This window comes from Culex pipiens, chromosome 1 (assembly GCF_016801865.2).
Source record: "Culex pipiens pallens isolate TS chromosome 1, TS_CPP_V2, whole genome shotgun sequence".
NCBI lineage: Eukaryota > Metazoa > Arthropoda > Insecta > Diptera > Culicidae > Culex > Culex pipiens.
Window position 1 is genome coordinate 7,194,117 of NC_068937.1, and position 15,298 is coordinate 7,209,414.

The window sequence follows — 15,298 nt, forward strand, 5'->3', positions numbered from 1 at the left end:
CTCCATATAGGCTCTCTAATGGAAACTAGTATGACAAAAGAAGATGCAAAATGGCTTCTTTTGACAGAAGGAAAACAAGGACAAAGTTTCTCCAAATAAAAATATACCGAACTAAAATTAATTTCATGAATACAGTCCAGACTAGATTATCCGAAGGCATCGGAAAAAATTCACTTTGGAGAAAAAAAATCTTTTTGTTGCCTAATTTTTGATTGTCGAGCTCGGGTATGCCCCTGAACTACGCTAAAATGATTTAGAATTTTTAAATCCAAGATGGCGACCAAAATGGCGGTGATGTCATATCACTAGCGTGCACAGGGTGGGGCAACATGGGGCAACTGCCCCACCATCCTCAACAAATTTGTTCTAAATTCGGCCGTAATTTTCAAAACGTCCATATAACTGCTCCACCTTCCTCGAGAAACTGGGCACGCTACTGTGTCATATTGAAAAAATGCATTTTATTTTGTAATAGGCAATCAAGAAAATGAAACAATACTAAAACAAGATTTTGTTCGTAATTCGATTATCTGAAGTCCCATACAAACATTAGGATAATCGTAACTTTGGATAATCGAGGCTTCTGATTATCGAGTTTGGACTGTACAGTCATCCCTCATATTCGGAACAGTTAACGGATCGACCAATGTTCGAAAAATCATAGAAAATCGATAATTGAACTTAATGATTCGCTTTTACCTTCATTTGAAAGCTGTTCTTGTGATTTTTATAATGCTGTTTCGAACAACTGCAAATTTTATTTTTTATATCAAGTTTTTGAAGAAAAACTCTGACCGTTGAAATCTACAAATTCGGAACACAAATTTCTTACGATGTAAACAAACTTTTTTTTTCTCTCCAGGGGTACATATTTTTTTACAAAATAATGACTTCACATTCTGAAACCAATAAAACTCATGCTTAGTAATGTTTTATGAATGGTCTGATAACTTTTTTTTGTGAAAATATCAGTTAAATTCAGGTGTCCCACAATTATGGAACAGGCAATTTGGAGGCAGAGTGTTGCTGCTCTGAATAAAATAGTCTTGAAATGCAGTTTTTTGTTTTAAAAGTACTACTTTTATTAATGAACTAGCAAGAGAATGTCCAAATAAAAGTCCTAAAATAGTAGGGTCGACAGAAAAGATAGATTTGGCATGCTATTGGCAAATTATCACAAAAGTGTTCCGAATTTGTGGGTGTTCCGAATATGTGGGATGACTGTATATTAAAAATAAAAAAAATCTTACAAAGGTTTTCACATTAAATGCTTCATCAAACACGAAATTTCAATATTTTTTAAATATTTATTTTTTCTTACTATTTTACTTTTTAATCATAATGATTTTGTGTTTTCCGTGTTGTCCTTTACCTTCCTTTTTTTAATCTCCACTGTTGTTCCTTACAATTACAAAGTTTTAATCTTATTCTTTTTTTTTGTGTGTTGACTCTGTTTTTTCTCTTCTTTTCTCTCTGCCGTGTTAATGTTTTGTTTCTCTCTCTTTCTCATTATTTGTTTAACTCGTGAGAGTTTCACCTTTACAGATTTTGGTGTGGGTGCGAGTGCGTGACGTCATCTGTTGATATCCCTTGTTGCACACAGCCACACCCAGCCACCAAGTTCGGAACGTTTCGGTAACAAAGTAGAAGGCCAGTATAACAAGTAACCAATGGGGAGGAACAATAATAACCAACGAATAGATTTAGAGTGACAGGGAGGAGGAGGGGGAGGGTGAAACTGAAGAAAATATAAAAACGCAAGTAACTTGGTATTTTTTTTAAGTATGCATGTTTTTATTCGTAAAAATAATAAAATAATTGATAGACGACAAAATTAATAAATTGATTGATTTGCATTTTTTTCTTTTTATTTTTTAAAAAATGACTATCAAATAAATAAAAAATGGGACAATTAAATTAAACTATGACCTAACCAAATGCTCTAGCAATGTAGAACACAAAAAACGACGCGTTGTACACATTTTGTTTTAATTACAGTTAGAGAAAGAATTTGTTTCGTTTATTGTTTCCCTTCTTTTTTTTTGTTTAATTTGCTTACGATTTCACGATTTCGTCCCGCTTCTTTGCTCTCTCTCTCTCACACTCGCGCGCTCTCTCTTTCAATGTTGTCTTATTTTCTTGCACAAATGTAATTGTATATTTACCACTGTTTTTATGCATTCTTTTGAGACGCTTGAAATTTCTTTGCGCGTCATCATTGATTTAGCGTGTGTGTGTTTGTTAAATTTCTTCTAATTGCTACACAATCCGGTTTAATTTTCCTCTTACCTTTTGCACATTCATCCTTTTTTTTTGTCTGCCTGTGCTCCGCCGAATTTTAGGTTTTTAATTATTTTTTTCTTTAATTTACATTATCAATAATAATTATCTCTCACATCGATTCATAGTCTGACTGCTTCTAGCTCATATCTATGTGTGTGGGTGAGTGTCAGAGTGTGTGATTTTACATGATTACTAATCACCGTTTTTTTTTATGCATGGGTTAGTTTCGCTCTCGCTCGCACCAATACTTACAAATTCTCGCTCGCACGCTCATGCTCACTACCACACTAACGAATTTTTAGACCTATGGGTGTGTGTGTTTTCAGAAAATTACTTTTCCACATTCATTCTTTGTTATTCCACGATTTCTAATTTTTCAACTTCGCAGATAAATTATTAGGTTTTTTTTATCTCGTCTTGTCGTGTTTAGAGTTCAGTTTTCTTTAGTTTTGTTTCTCTCGTTTTTTTGTTTGTTTTGTTTGTGAGTGCTTTTGTTTTATATTCTTTGCTACGACGCCTTACACGCTAAGGAAAATTTTTACATATAAACAGTTTGTTTTTTTTTCTTCTTTTTATGCCTTTCTGATCTACTCAATTGTGTTTGTGTGTATGCTTGGTTTCTCGTAATGTTGTGTTGTGAGTTTCGCTTTGTGGGAAGGTGATTGAAAAGGGTCTAAAATCTTTAAAATAATAAAAAATAGTAACGAAATTAAGTAAAGTTGAGATTCTTAGCACGCCCAAAATAGATAACGTAAAATAGTTTCTTTTTTCTAGTTTGCGTTTTAAACGCACGAAATACTAATACTTTTTTCGAGCCAATTTCAATAAAATTTAAAATTTCGATGAAAAAACATGACGTGTGTCTGTGTCTGTCTGTAAGTGTGTTATTGTTTTGATCTCCGCGCGTACAAAAACGACTCTAAAAACAGAGAGAGCGAATAACGTTTTGCCACCAGCTCCGGAGGCACCCCAAAGTCGACTCGAGGGGTGTGTTCGTGACTGACGTCACGGGATCTCCGAAGCGGCAGCAGGACGCGTCCTGTCGCACTTTTTTTTCTTGCTTTTTATTCGATAGTAAAACTTGAAAGCGCCCCTCGGTTAGTTTGTTTGCAGCGGTACGGTTAAAAATGGAAACCCACTACTACTGGTAAAAACACAGCTATTAGATTTTGTTTTCATTCTGTAATGTTTATGTTTGTTTGGGCTGGTTTGAGTGTGATGATAATTGAAACGCTTTTGTTTTATTTTTGGTTTGTGTTTGCGGTTGCTTCCGCAGGACCTGGTTTGTTGTGATAATTTCATTAAGAAATGAGAAACGGAAAATTGAACAGTAATTTTCACTGAACAATCACGATTGCGTTAAATTTGGCAACACTTGCAGATTGCGTTTGCAAAACTACTCAAAATTGAGTAGATCCATCTCCTGTCAAGTCAAGCCAAGTTGTTCCGCGTGAGCGTGTGAAGACGGAATGCTGTCAGTCTTTCACAACTGACAGCCTTTTCACATTGCAGCGGAGCCTCCTGCGATAGAAACATGTTTTGATCTTGTTGTGTCAAGTGAAGTACAGAATTTTGTTAGAAAATGGAAAATATTGAGAAACCAATCGCTTTTGCTTGCACACAAAACTACGGATCTTCAACTCGAACGTCAAATCGGTGTTGCTCTACGGAAGTGAGACTTGGTGCGAATCGAGTCAGAACACGTCGAAATTTCAGTGTTTGCGTCGCTTTCTTCAGCTTCAAACGCTTTCAAACATTTTGACAGATCTTTTATGGGAAGAGATCCGGGAAAAATCGTTTGATGTCTACCAAAGAAAAGTGAGGTTACGACACGAGTAGCGGAACAAGGTCGACGCGGTTGGAGAAGCTTCCTCCAAGAAATCAGTACTGTTGAAGTGACGCTAGGCAAAAGAATAGAATCGCTAGTCACCAAATCGCCGTCATCGCAATGTCATCAGTGAAAATGTAAACAAAACACAACACAACGGACTGCCGCCCGTCAAACCAAGGAAAAACCACGAGTTTGATACTGAATTTGGTTTTAAAATTATAAAATCTTGTTCCCGGAGGTGGTGGTGGTGTCGATTTGTGCCCCTCACCAAAGCGTCACGAAAACCAGGGTTTGAACAAAACTAACGTCGCCGGACCGGAAGTTAAAAACTACTATTTACAATCGATCGATCTCTTGTGTGACGTCGCGCGGTCGCGCTCGCAAACATTCGCGCATTCAAATATATAAATTAGATTTGCTTTTTTGTTGTTGTTGTTTTTACAAATATCACTACTTAACATTTACAATATATATAGTATATATAGTACATATGAATTAGTTGCTTTTTGTTGTTGCGGTTGCTGCTGTTGTTAATTTCCCTTCTGCTCTCTCTCTCTCTTTCTTGCAATAGTTTTGGTGCTTAACAACTAGAGAAAAAACCACTACTACGACGAGACGACGACGAAAACGCGGAACTCTCTCTCTCTCCGTAACTCGATTCGGGGGTTTGGCTTTCCAGTGAATTGGAAAGGAAATGCACAATTGTTTTGTTTTGCTCTCTATCTCTCTCGTTCTCTCTGAATATATATTAAATATCTCACTAATAATTTCCTGCTCCGCTCAAGTTCTCGCTTGTTTTTGGGTGCGTTTCCGCTCGCACCCATCTCCCTCTCTCCCTCTCAGTTTTGCAGTCCTTCTCTCGAAAAACCCCGTTGTTTGCTTGTGTTTGTGTGTCCACAAATTGTGTGTGTTAATTGTAACGCTAATTACAAGTTAAAAATATCACCTTTTGTTGTTTTGCTTCGCCTCTCTCCTTCGTCCCTCTTACGCTCACGTTCAATCACAGGCGCGCTCTCTCTCCCCGCTCTCCGCTCCGTCACTCTCTCAATCCGGATTCGATTTTGATTTGATTGTGTTTGTGTTGGTCTGCTCCCTCAATCGTCATCGATGACGATCAATGATGCCGACGCCGACGACTATCATCGTGACTGGCACGAGTCTTCCTTTTTGTGCATGTCGACGGACACCGGCATCGGTCCGCCGGGCATTCCCGGTGGGACGGGTCCTCCGGGGGGACCGCCTCCCGGTGCGGGTCCGTTCGAGGGTCCGCCGCCGGGTCCACCCAGGTGCGACGAGGGAGGTTTCAGACTGCCGGGAGGCGGGCCCGGGGGTCCGCCCGGACCACCTGGCGCTCCCGGAGGCATCCGGTGGTGTGATTGGGGAGGTGGCGGAACCGGACTCGGTTCCTTGCTTCGGTAGTGCGCCGCGGATTGGGCCGCGTACAGCAGGGAGGCCTTGGCCTCTTCCGCCCGGTACACGTCCATGAGGGGGTTGTAACGAAGCTGGTGGAGGGACTCTAACCGGTAGTCGCGGAACGGATCCGGACCCCACGGCCCGGAGGGTGGAAAGTGCGGCGGTAGACCCATCGTGGGTGGCAACATGGACCGCGAGAATTGCGCTCCCGGAAGCATGTGCGCCGGATGTCGACCGGTCATGTACGGATGGGGCATCATTCCTGGATGGTACCGAGGGTCACCGGCCGCAGCAGCTGCCGCCGCCGCTGCCCCCATATTTCGCATCATCATCTCTTCGCCCTCCTTGCGTTCCTCCTTGATCCGGATGTCCAGATCGGAACCGTTCCTCAGCGGAGACCGGTCCCGCCCCACCATCGAGTTCGCACTGGCCGCCGCAGCCGCAGCCTTCGACTCACGCTGCTGCTGCTGCAACATCCGTTCCCGTTCCATCTCCCTCCGTTCCATTTCCCTGCGTTCCTTTTCCTTCCGCTCTCTTTCCCGCTCCCGCTCTCGCTGCTCCCTCTCCCGTTCCCGTTCCTGCTGTTCCTTCCTCAGCTTTTCCTCTCTCTCTCGTTCCCGCTGCTTGTCACGCTCTTCGCGCTCTCTCCGCTGCCGCTCTCGCTCGCGCTCCTCTCGCTCCCGCTGGCGCTCGCGTTCCTCCGCTTCCCGTCGGGCGGTTTCGGCCGCTATCGCCGGGTCCTGCTTGATGGTGGGTGGCCACGGTCCGGCCGCGCCCGGCGGTGGCTGCGGCGCGTACGAACCTACGCTGCGCGGTATTGCACTGGAAAGGGTTCTGAAATTTAGTAACGTGTGTTGGCGTACAAAAAACAAAACAAAACGCCCGGGAAACTTACCTTCGCCACGGGTCGTGTAACGCGCCCGGAAGCTGAGATCCCATCTGCATTTCCCTTGAGAAGGGCGACATCCCGCCGAACGGCGATCCGCCGTACGGGGACGCGTACCGGCCGAAGGGGGAAACACCTGGAAAGACGGAAAAACAACCCGTTAAAACAATCCAACATTTTCAAATAAAGGACGCATTAGACTATGACAAACAAACTCGCACTTTTTCATGTTTGACAGATAGCCAAACTTGCAAACAAAGCAAAATGTATGCCGGCTGACGTTTCTGCCAAACTGTCAAAAAGTTTGTTTGTTTGCTTATTTGTTTGTTTGTTTGTTGTAGTCTAATACGTCCTTAAGCAACTCATACCTAAATGACTAGCGGCCGAACCCATGAAGCTCGGGGGCAGCGGGGCCGACTCGTACGGGTTGCCGGGTCGGCCGGGCATCCCCGTCGGCGGGTACGCCGACGAGGGCAGGTCGTGGGGCCGCACCAGACCGCCGGACGAGGGCGGGTACATGTGGGACGGCGGCCGCAGCATGTCGCTCGCCGTCTTCATCGAGGCGGCCTTGTCCGGGTTCTGCTTGGCCTGGTGGTGGTAGATTTCCCACGCTATCCGCACGTGCATCGCGTTCCACTTGCCGGTTTTCTGAAGTGGAGAAATGGGAGAGGGGTAGGAAACGACCGTTGAGTAAAAGTGGATAAATTTCAAGGTTCGTGAAATATTTCAGCTGACAGTTGTGGTGACATAACGGCTACCGTTTTGAGCTTACCTTCTGAATATCATAGGAAAATGACTTACAGAATGACAGTGAACACAATCAAAACAAAGTGTGCGTGTTTGACAGTTTAGCAACGACATCCACCAAAATGTCATTGAAAATTGAAGCAGAATTGAAAATAAAACCTTGCGCAAATCATCTTGCTGGGAATGACAAGTTGGCGTAACAAAAAAAGGAGTTGAGAAATTTGCGCTGACAAATAAATCAGTCGTGTGTTTTGTTTGGAATTCAATAAGGCTTTCTAGCATTTATAGTCAGAAATTAACCAACAAATTCAAAGTATGTTTACATGGCAGCTGGGAGTTTGTTTGCATCAGATTTGCTATCTCTTTCTAGCATAAGTTTTTTGTCAGACGACTTCTAGTTGTTTTTTTACTGATCGCCCAATATGTCAGCCAGCCAACATATTTCGCAGGACTGTGACAGCTCGAGCACGATCATTGTTTACATCAGGACACTGTGACGAGAGTTTTTGCATTTTTGTTGTCAACATGACCCGGTTTTGAAAATTAACTGGCTTACAGAAAAAAACGTTTTTTTTTACATTCTTGCAAACATAACCCGTAAATTAATAAATTTCTGGGAGCTTTTGTATTAGTAAGATTTTTTAAAATTATTTTTGAACATTTTTGCATTTTTTGGTGCTTTAATAAAAGAGGAGTTTAAAAATATTTTTTGATTTTTTTAAATTTTGCATTCTATAAATCATGAGCAGTTATCGGAAAACATTTTAGAAGATTTTTATATTAAAATTATTTTTTTTATTAATTTGAAAAAGGCAGTTTTGACACTAATATCATATAAATTTAGTGATATTTTCATTTAGTTCTGTGAGATTTATTTTTGAATACAAAAAATACGAGATGTGGTTCAAATGTTTAAAAAAAAGAGAATTTCGATTTTCTAAACAAAATAAATTTTTTGACGAAATGTCATCTTGGTGAAACGTCCATCGGCGAAATGTCCATTAGCGAAATGTATCAGAGTCACCTCCTAGGTCACCTCTGACTTTAATTTACGTTTTTTCTACAAAAAAAAAAACACAACATTTCATTGTTTTTGTGTTTAAAGCACGAGTCTGAAACTTTTTTAAACAAGTATTTCGAAAATTTATCGAAAATGACTTTGAAAATGATTTTTTTTTATCAATTAACTCGAGAAAAGCAAGCCAAAGCCAAAATTCTAATATTCTCAATCCCAAGCAAAACACACGACTGATTTATTTATCATCCGCATCAACCTCTGTCATTGCTACGTCGATCTGCCATTCCTCTCCAAGATGGTACACGTAAGGTGCTTCATTTTTTTTCTTTCCTGCTTTTCAACTCATCACTACAGAACAGGTGAGAACAATCGATGGGTAGCGATTATCAAAAGCAAATGAAATGTGGGGGGGCTGAAATGATTTTAATGAGCGGTGATCGCAAAACCTACCTTCTTGTTCGGGTCGACCGGTGGCGCCGCCTGCTGTGAGTGGTGGTGGTGACAAAGAACGTGAACGTGTGTTTACAATGGTGGTAGGCGTGGTGGTGGTGGTGGTGGTTATGAGCCCAAAACACAAATCAAAACACAACAATCGAGAATGAAACAAGAACGAGAAAAGAAAACAAAGCTTTATGATCTGGTGGAAGGCGGTTTTGTTTTTAGATTAGCAGCGGGTGAGTGTGACAGAATGATGAGTTGCGGGGCGTTAACGACTAACAACTAAACGTCAAATGTTGTTCTAGTCACGGTTTTGGTCAGGGTTCTTACCTTCGGCACGAACGACTGCAGATGGCTCGGCGGCACGAACTGGGTTGGTCCGCTCAGACCCGGATGGAGTAGGCCGGGTCCGTACGCCGGGTAGGCGGGCATTCCGAGCCCCGTCCGGTAGAACGGCGAATCGCCCGCGCCGATCTTGGGCACGTCCTTGAAGAGGGGCGGTGGAAAGAGCGCCGACGTGGGCGCCGGAGCCGTCGGCAGGATCGGCTGGTGCTGGTGCTGGTGTTGATGCTGGTGCAGATGCGTGTGCTGGTGCTGGTGGTGGTGCAGCTCTTGCCGCAGGTACGGCGACGTCGGAACAGAACTGAGCCCGCTCCGATCCAGAAACCGGTTGTCCAGCTCGCGCCGCAGCATATCCGCCTGGTCGGACACTGTTGCGGGAAGGAGAGTTTGAGTTAGAATTGTGGACTTTTTACAATCATTAGGATGACTAACCTTTCGTGGAGAAGAGCGACTCGGCCGAGAAGGGCAGCGGAGCCGGGCTTGGCTGCGTTGGTGTACTGCCGGCTGTCGAAACGACCGGGGGTGGCATCGGCGCGGCAAACAGTGGCGCCGGGAATGATGAGGGCGGAGCCCCGACCGAAACCGGTGGACCACCGGGCACCGAGGAGGCAGAAGGTGAGGGAGGAGTTGGTCGCGAGTGTGAGGAAGCGCTATTGCTGGCCGCCGCCGCCGCCGGTGAGTGTGAGGGCGGTGCCGACGAGGGCAGCGACGTGGGCGGTAACGCCGGAGGCCACCCGGGAGGAACGCCGGTGGAACCACTGCCGCTAGTGGTCGTGCTCAGCGTTGGCTTAGGATAGGTTAGACTAGAAGAGATGGGCGCCGAGGAGACCGTCGGCGAGCCGGACAAAGCCGGTGGACCAGCCGCCGGGCTACTGCCGTAAGGAAGCGTTGGGGACGGACCCGGGGGAGGTCCACCGGTGCTGGCGCTGCTGGTGCTGCTGCCTCCACTGCCGTACGGCAGCGCCGAACCGGGCGTCGATCGCGATAAACTACTTACGTTACTACTGGAAGAGAGAGAAAGGGGGAGAGAACAATGGAAAGAGGCGTTAGACAAATGGCAGTAGGCGTTACATGATTTTGTTAGTGATTTGGACGCACAAAACAGAACTTAACTATCACTTTTTTTATCTCAAAGAATACAAAGCTTGGAAGAAACGAAAAATTCGATGGAAAGGCGATTTTTGCCTTCCTCTCATTTTTTAAGTAATTTCGTTTAATCTTCTTAAAACAATGCAAAGTTTTTGTCAAGAAAATACAGACACCATCTTTAAATAAAATGGCTTCCTTGTTGAAAATCGCCATTTTTTTAGTCGCCTAATTAGTTTTTTCATTATAACTTTCAAACATTTGAATCCGACTGAAAATTACAAAATTAAAATTATTATACTATTTTTACTATTAATTGTAAATTCGACATAATAATAAGACTTAACGTCAATAAAGAGCAGTGTTCGAAGAACCTTCATCAAAAGAAACTCTTTTGACGATCATCAAGAAGAAGAATGCGAAGAGAGCAGGGCTCACCTCTCTCGGGCATGAAAGATCGATAAAAATAAACTCAAAAAATCATCATCTAGATTATTCGGCAGAACATAGATTTCACTACAACACTTGCAGTAGTAAAGTGTTACGTCCAAAAATGACTTGTCACTATTCGTAAAAGAACAATGTTTGTTAACAAAACGAAATACATTAATTGAAGTGTTTCACAAAAAATCTTCAACTGATTGATTTTTTTTCGAAAGCGAAGCGAAGCGAAAATTTATGTTTAGAATAAAATAAACCATAGGATACAAAAACTATTTACTTAATGTCAGAAAAAAAATTAAAATTCATTTTTTTTGCAAATATGTTAAAATTATTAAAAAAAAAAAACAAAAAACTTGAAATATTTCAAACATCCAAAATTTATAAACCCAAAAATTCCGAAACTTTTTAACATAAAAATTACAAAATTACAAAACTTAGAAATTCCATGATTCAAAACTAGAAAAATCCAAATTCAAATTTCACAACATAAAAGTTTGTTTAAATTTCGAAATTAAAAAAAACTAAAATTTAGCAAATTTAACAAATATAAAAAAACAGATTTTTTTGAATTTTGAGGATTAAAGGAAATTTAAGAATATTAAGAATTTAAAGAATTGTAGAAGTTTCAAGAACTTTAATTTTTTTAAGAACTATAATAATTTTGAGATTAAAAAATAAGATTTTTTTGAATTGGAAGATTTTGAAATTTTTGGGAGTTGTAAAATTTTTAAGAATTTTAAGGATTTAAAAAAGTTTAAGAATTAAAAAAATGAAGAATTTGAAGAAATTAAATAATTTGATTTTATTTACTTTAAATAATTTTTAGAACTTTGGGAATTTTAATTTTTTTAATGATTTTAGGAATTTCAAGAACATTAAGAATTTTAAGAGCTATAAGAGCTTAAAGAATTTAAAAAAAATTAAAGAATTAAAAAAGTAAGATTTTTTAAATTTTTAATAGTTTTAAAATTAAAAGAAAATACAAATTTAAAGAATTGGAAGAGTTTGAAATTTTTGAGAGTTGTTACATTTTTTAACAATTTTTAAGATTTTAAAAATTTTAAGAATTAAAAGTAAATTAAGAACTTGAAAAATTTAAATAATTTGATTGTTTTAACTTTTAATAATTTGAGGAATTTTAAGGATTTCAAGTATTAAGAATTTCAAAAACTTTCAAGAAAGAACGAATTTTATTTTTTTAAGAATTATAAGAATTTTAAAAAACTAAAGTATTTTAAGAATGGTAGGCATTTTAAAATTTTGAAGTATTTTAAGAATTTTGAGGATTTGAAGAACTTAAAAAATATAGAATTTTGATAATTTTAAGATTTTTTAGGATTTTTAAGAATTTTAAGAATTTCAATAACTTTAAAAAATTAAAGATTTAAAAAATTTGAGAAATTTTATGATTTTTAAGAATTTTAAAATTTTTAATAATTTTAAAAAAACTAAGAATTAAAAAAACTATTTTTTTTAAATAAGAGTTTTATTTTTATTTTTTTTAATTTTTAAGAATTTTAAGAATTTAAAGATTTCAAAGAGATTAAAGAATTTTAGGAATTCTAAATTTTTTAAATTTTTTAAGAATTTTAATATTTTGATTAATTATAGTTTTTTTTTAAGAATTTTCATAATTTTAATAATTTTAATAATTTGAAGAATTTGAAGAATTTGAAGAATTTGAAGAATTTGAAGAATTTGAAGAATTTGAAAAATTTGAAGAATTTGAAAAATTTGAAGAATTTGAAGAATTTGAAAAATTTGAAGAATTTGAAGAATTTTAAGAATTTTAAGAATTTTAAGAATTTTAAGAGTTTTAAGAATTTTAAGAATTTTATGAATTTTAAGAGTTTTAAGAATTTTAAGAATTTTAAGAATTTTAGGAATTTTAAGAATTTTAAGAATTTTAAGAAATTCAAGAATTTTAGGAAATTTAAGAATTATAAAATTTTTTAAGCTTTTAATTTTTTTAAGAATTTTAAAATTTTTAAGAATTATAAAATTTTTAAGAATTTTAAGAGTTTACGAATTTTGAGAATTATAGTAAAGATTTTAAGAATTCAGCGTTAGAAGCGTTTGAGAGGGGACTTACCTATAACTATCTCTTTCTCTATTGGGACTGTGACCGCGCGGGGAGTGCGCTGACCGTGCGCTGGAAGCCGCCGCCGACGACGAGTGTGGAGGAGGATGGGAGGAATTATTGCTATTACTACTACTGCTGCTGCTGGTGGGCGGGTGATGTGGTGGCAGATGGTGACTTCCGGGCCCGAGCGTTGGGTGATGCGAGGAGGGCGGAGGTCCCACTAAATGCGGCGCCGGGCCCGGTCCCGGTGGTCCCTGCTGCTGCTGGTGAGAGAGCGGCGGCGGCGGTTGAGGAGGTTGGTGCAGCTGGTGGGCGGCACCCGGGTGGGGAGGGGGTGGGCCCGGATCTCGAGAGGAGGGTTGTGGCGGGTTTGAGCTGCTGCCGTTGCTGTTTGTGTTGGGGGTGATTGGGCGTACGGTGGATTTTTGCGGGGGTTGTGCCATTGGGGAGGCGTCCCGGTCGCGTGGGACCATGTGCGAGGGGCTGCCGTTGCCGTGCACCATGGACTGCTGCAACCGGGAGTCCATTAGGCCGAGTCCCATCATGGAGGGTGGCAGGCCGCCGTGACCGAGCGGGGCACCGGGGTGCATCCGTGGGGAGAGTTGCGGGGATGGCTGCAGATATGGATTGTGCTGGAAGCTACCGTACGGGGCGTACAGTGGCGGATAGCCGGGATAACCCGTTCGGTAGTGCGGTGGTAAACTGCCGAGGCCGTTGGGCATCATCATGGCGGCCGTGTGCGGGATTCCTGGATGGTGATGAGATCCGTTGAGCAGACCGGTGGGCATGACCGCGGCTGACAGGGCCGCACTCGTGGCCACCGCCGGACTGTGCGTCCGGAGCATGCTGGCGGACGCCGCAAGGGAACTCTCCACCGACGGGTGAATCGCCGGGCTCTGACCACTGGCCGGAGTGGCGGCCGGTGGCGTGTGCGGTACGTTCAGTGGCAGTGACGAGGGTGCCGCACTGTTACTGCTGGAGTTGGAGTGCGGCGGTTGGCCACCGGTATTCGAGAGGCTTGCCGGCGGCAAACCGTTTGGTAACGACGACGAAGCCGCCGACGGCGCAAACGAGGAACCGGCTCCGATAAAACTCGGAACCGACGAAGGCTTCACGGGACCACCGGCGGCGGTGGCGGCGGCGTTGCTGCTACTGCTGTTGCTATTGCTGTTGTGCTGACTGCCGGGCGGTCCCAGCTGCTGGGGCGATGGCGGCGGCTGAGATTGTGGCGTGTGCGGCTGTTGGCCGGCCGGCGAAGGCACGGCCTGCTGCATCGGTGACTGGGGCGCCGAACCCTGCTGCTTCTGGGAACCTGGGGGCGTTGGCGCCGTCGTCGTTGGTGCCGCCGTGACCGGGATCTTGGCCGATGCCGTGGGCAATAGCGAGGGCTTCCCGCCCAGACCGGCCGCCGTCTTGGGTGACGCCGGCGGCTGAGGTTGCTGCGGCGAGGCCACCGGCTGCTGGGACTGGGGTGACGCCACGGAAGCCGCCGCGCCCGGATGGGCCCCAATTGGCGTTAGGTGAGTACCAATGGGACCGTTCGATACCTGCAAAAGAGCGAAGAAAAAACACGAAATGTCAATAAGTTACTTGTTTATGCTAATTGGCCGCTTGGCGGCGGCGTCAGCCGCGACCATGTCTGGCTGTTGAATTAGTACCCATTACAATGCTAAGTGCTGCTATTAGTTAACGTTGTTAAGGAGTGGGTTAATAGCTGGCGGTCGTGGCAAACCTGTTTCCCCAAGTCGTTTCTGATAGTAGACAATTTATTGAAACATAAATTAGTCGCGACCACGCGCTCGCGCGCTAGTTCTACAAATTGGTCACTTTGAGAAAATGCCTATGCAGCAAAATGCCTAGTTTGAACTCATAATTGCGTACATTTGTTTGATCGTGCAACACTTTGACAGCTACACGCTTAACTGGAAATAATTGAAAATTTCTCACATTCACACAATTAACACTCAATTAATTTTCAAACAAAAAAGTGCGTATTTATAAATTTCCAAAACCTAACCTCACCACCTCAAACGCTCCGTTCCGGCGAGTGGCGACAGTTAATTAAACGCTCATTAGCATAGGAAAAAGCTCGCGCGCCCGAGCTCATTCCAAATTATCATTTAATTTAATCGCCACTCACACACGCACTCTATAATAATCTAGTTCTCGCATTTCAGCCGTGGTGCGAATATTTATAGACTACGCTTGGCGGGGAGCTATTTTGCAAATCAAATTAAAATCCACACCCCAGCCGGCTTTAGTTCCGAATATTTGCTCTGAAAAGGGGGGTGGTGCGGAGGTCCGGCTCCACTTCTGGTATGATAAATAATCGATGCCAATAAATTTGCGAGGAATTTTAATTATTCCATGGACTCGACTGTACAGCACTCTACTATGGCCGGTCAGTCCATTATGCATAAATTGATTTTGAAACAGGAAGGGGAAGCAGCAGCATATCGGTTGCAAATATGGCCAAGTGCACACAAATCCAACTCCAACGGTGTGTATTTGTGTCCGATGCAAGTTTGGGAATGACCGGTGACAGATTTTGCTGCTAAGAGTACCATTTTGCGATGCGAAAACGATGTTTGTCTGGATGGGCTACTCTCTTTAGGGTTGTCGGAAGATTATCCTGAAATTTGAGTGTGCAAACAACTGCCTAAACTTTAAATAAATGCCAAAAGTGACAGTTTGAGACCTACTTAATTTTGAGTAAGAATGTTTAAT

General features: G+C 42.1%; 1 protein-coding gene across 8 annotated transcripts in view; it reads right to left on the reverse strand.

Annotated features, from left to right (window-relative positions):
- Positions 1–1,770: 1,770 nt before the first annotated feature.
- LOC120428466 (proline-rich protein 36) overlaps positions 1,771–15,298 on the reverse strand; it is a 232,065-nt gene continuing 218,537 nt past the window's right edge. The window contains exons 5-11 of one of the 8 annotated variants that reach the window (XM_052706482.1): positions 12,581–14,118; positions 9,391–9,959; positions 8,947–9,326; positions 8,629–8,658; positions 6,782–7,061; positions 6,423–6,549; positions 1,771–6,349 (exon numbers count right to left, since the gene is read on the reverse strand). In XM_052706482.1, coding sequence (XP_052562442.1) covers positions 5,254–6,349; positions 6,423–6,549; positions 6,782–7,061; positions 8,629–8,658; positions 8,947–9,326; positions 9,391–9,959; positions 12,581–14,118 — 4,020 coding nt within the window. In that variant the 3' untranslated portion in view covers positions 1,771–5,253. Of the gene's footprint in view, positions 6,362–6,422; positions 6,550–6,781; positions 7,062–8,628; positions 8,662–8,946; positions 9,327–9,390; positions 9,963–12,580; positions 14,119–15,298 lie in introns of all 8 variants that reach the window. The other 7 variants (XM_052706479.1, XM_052706478.1, XM_052706480.1 and 4 more) reach the window with 7 other exon arrangements.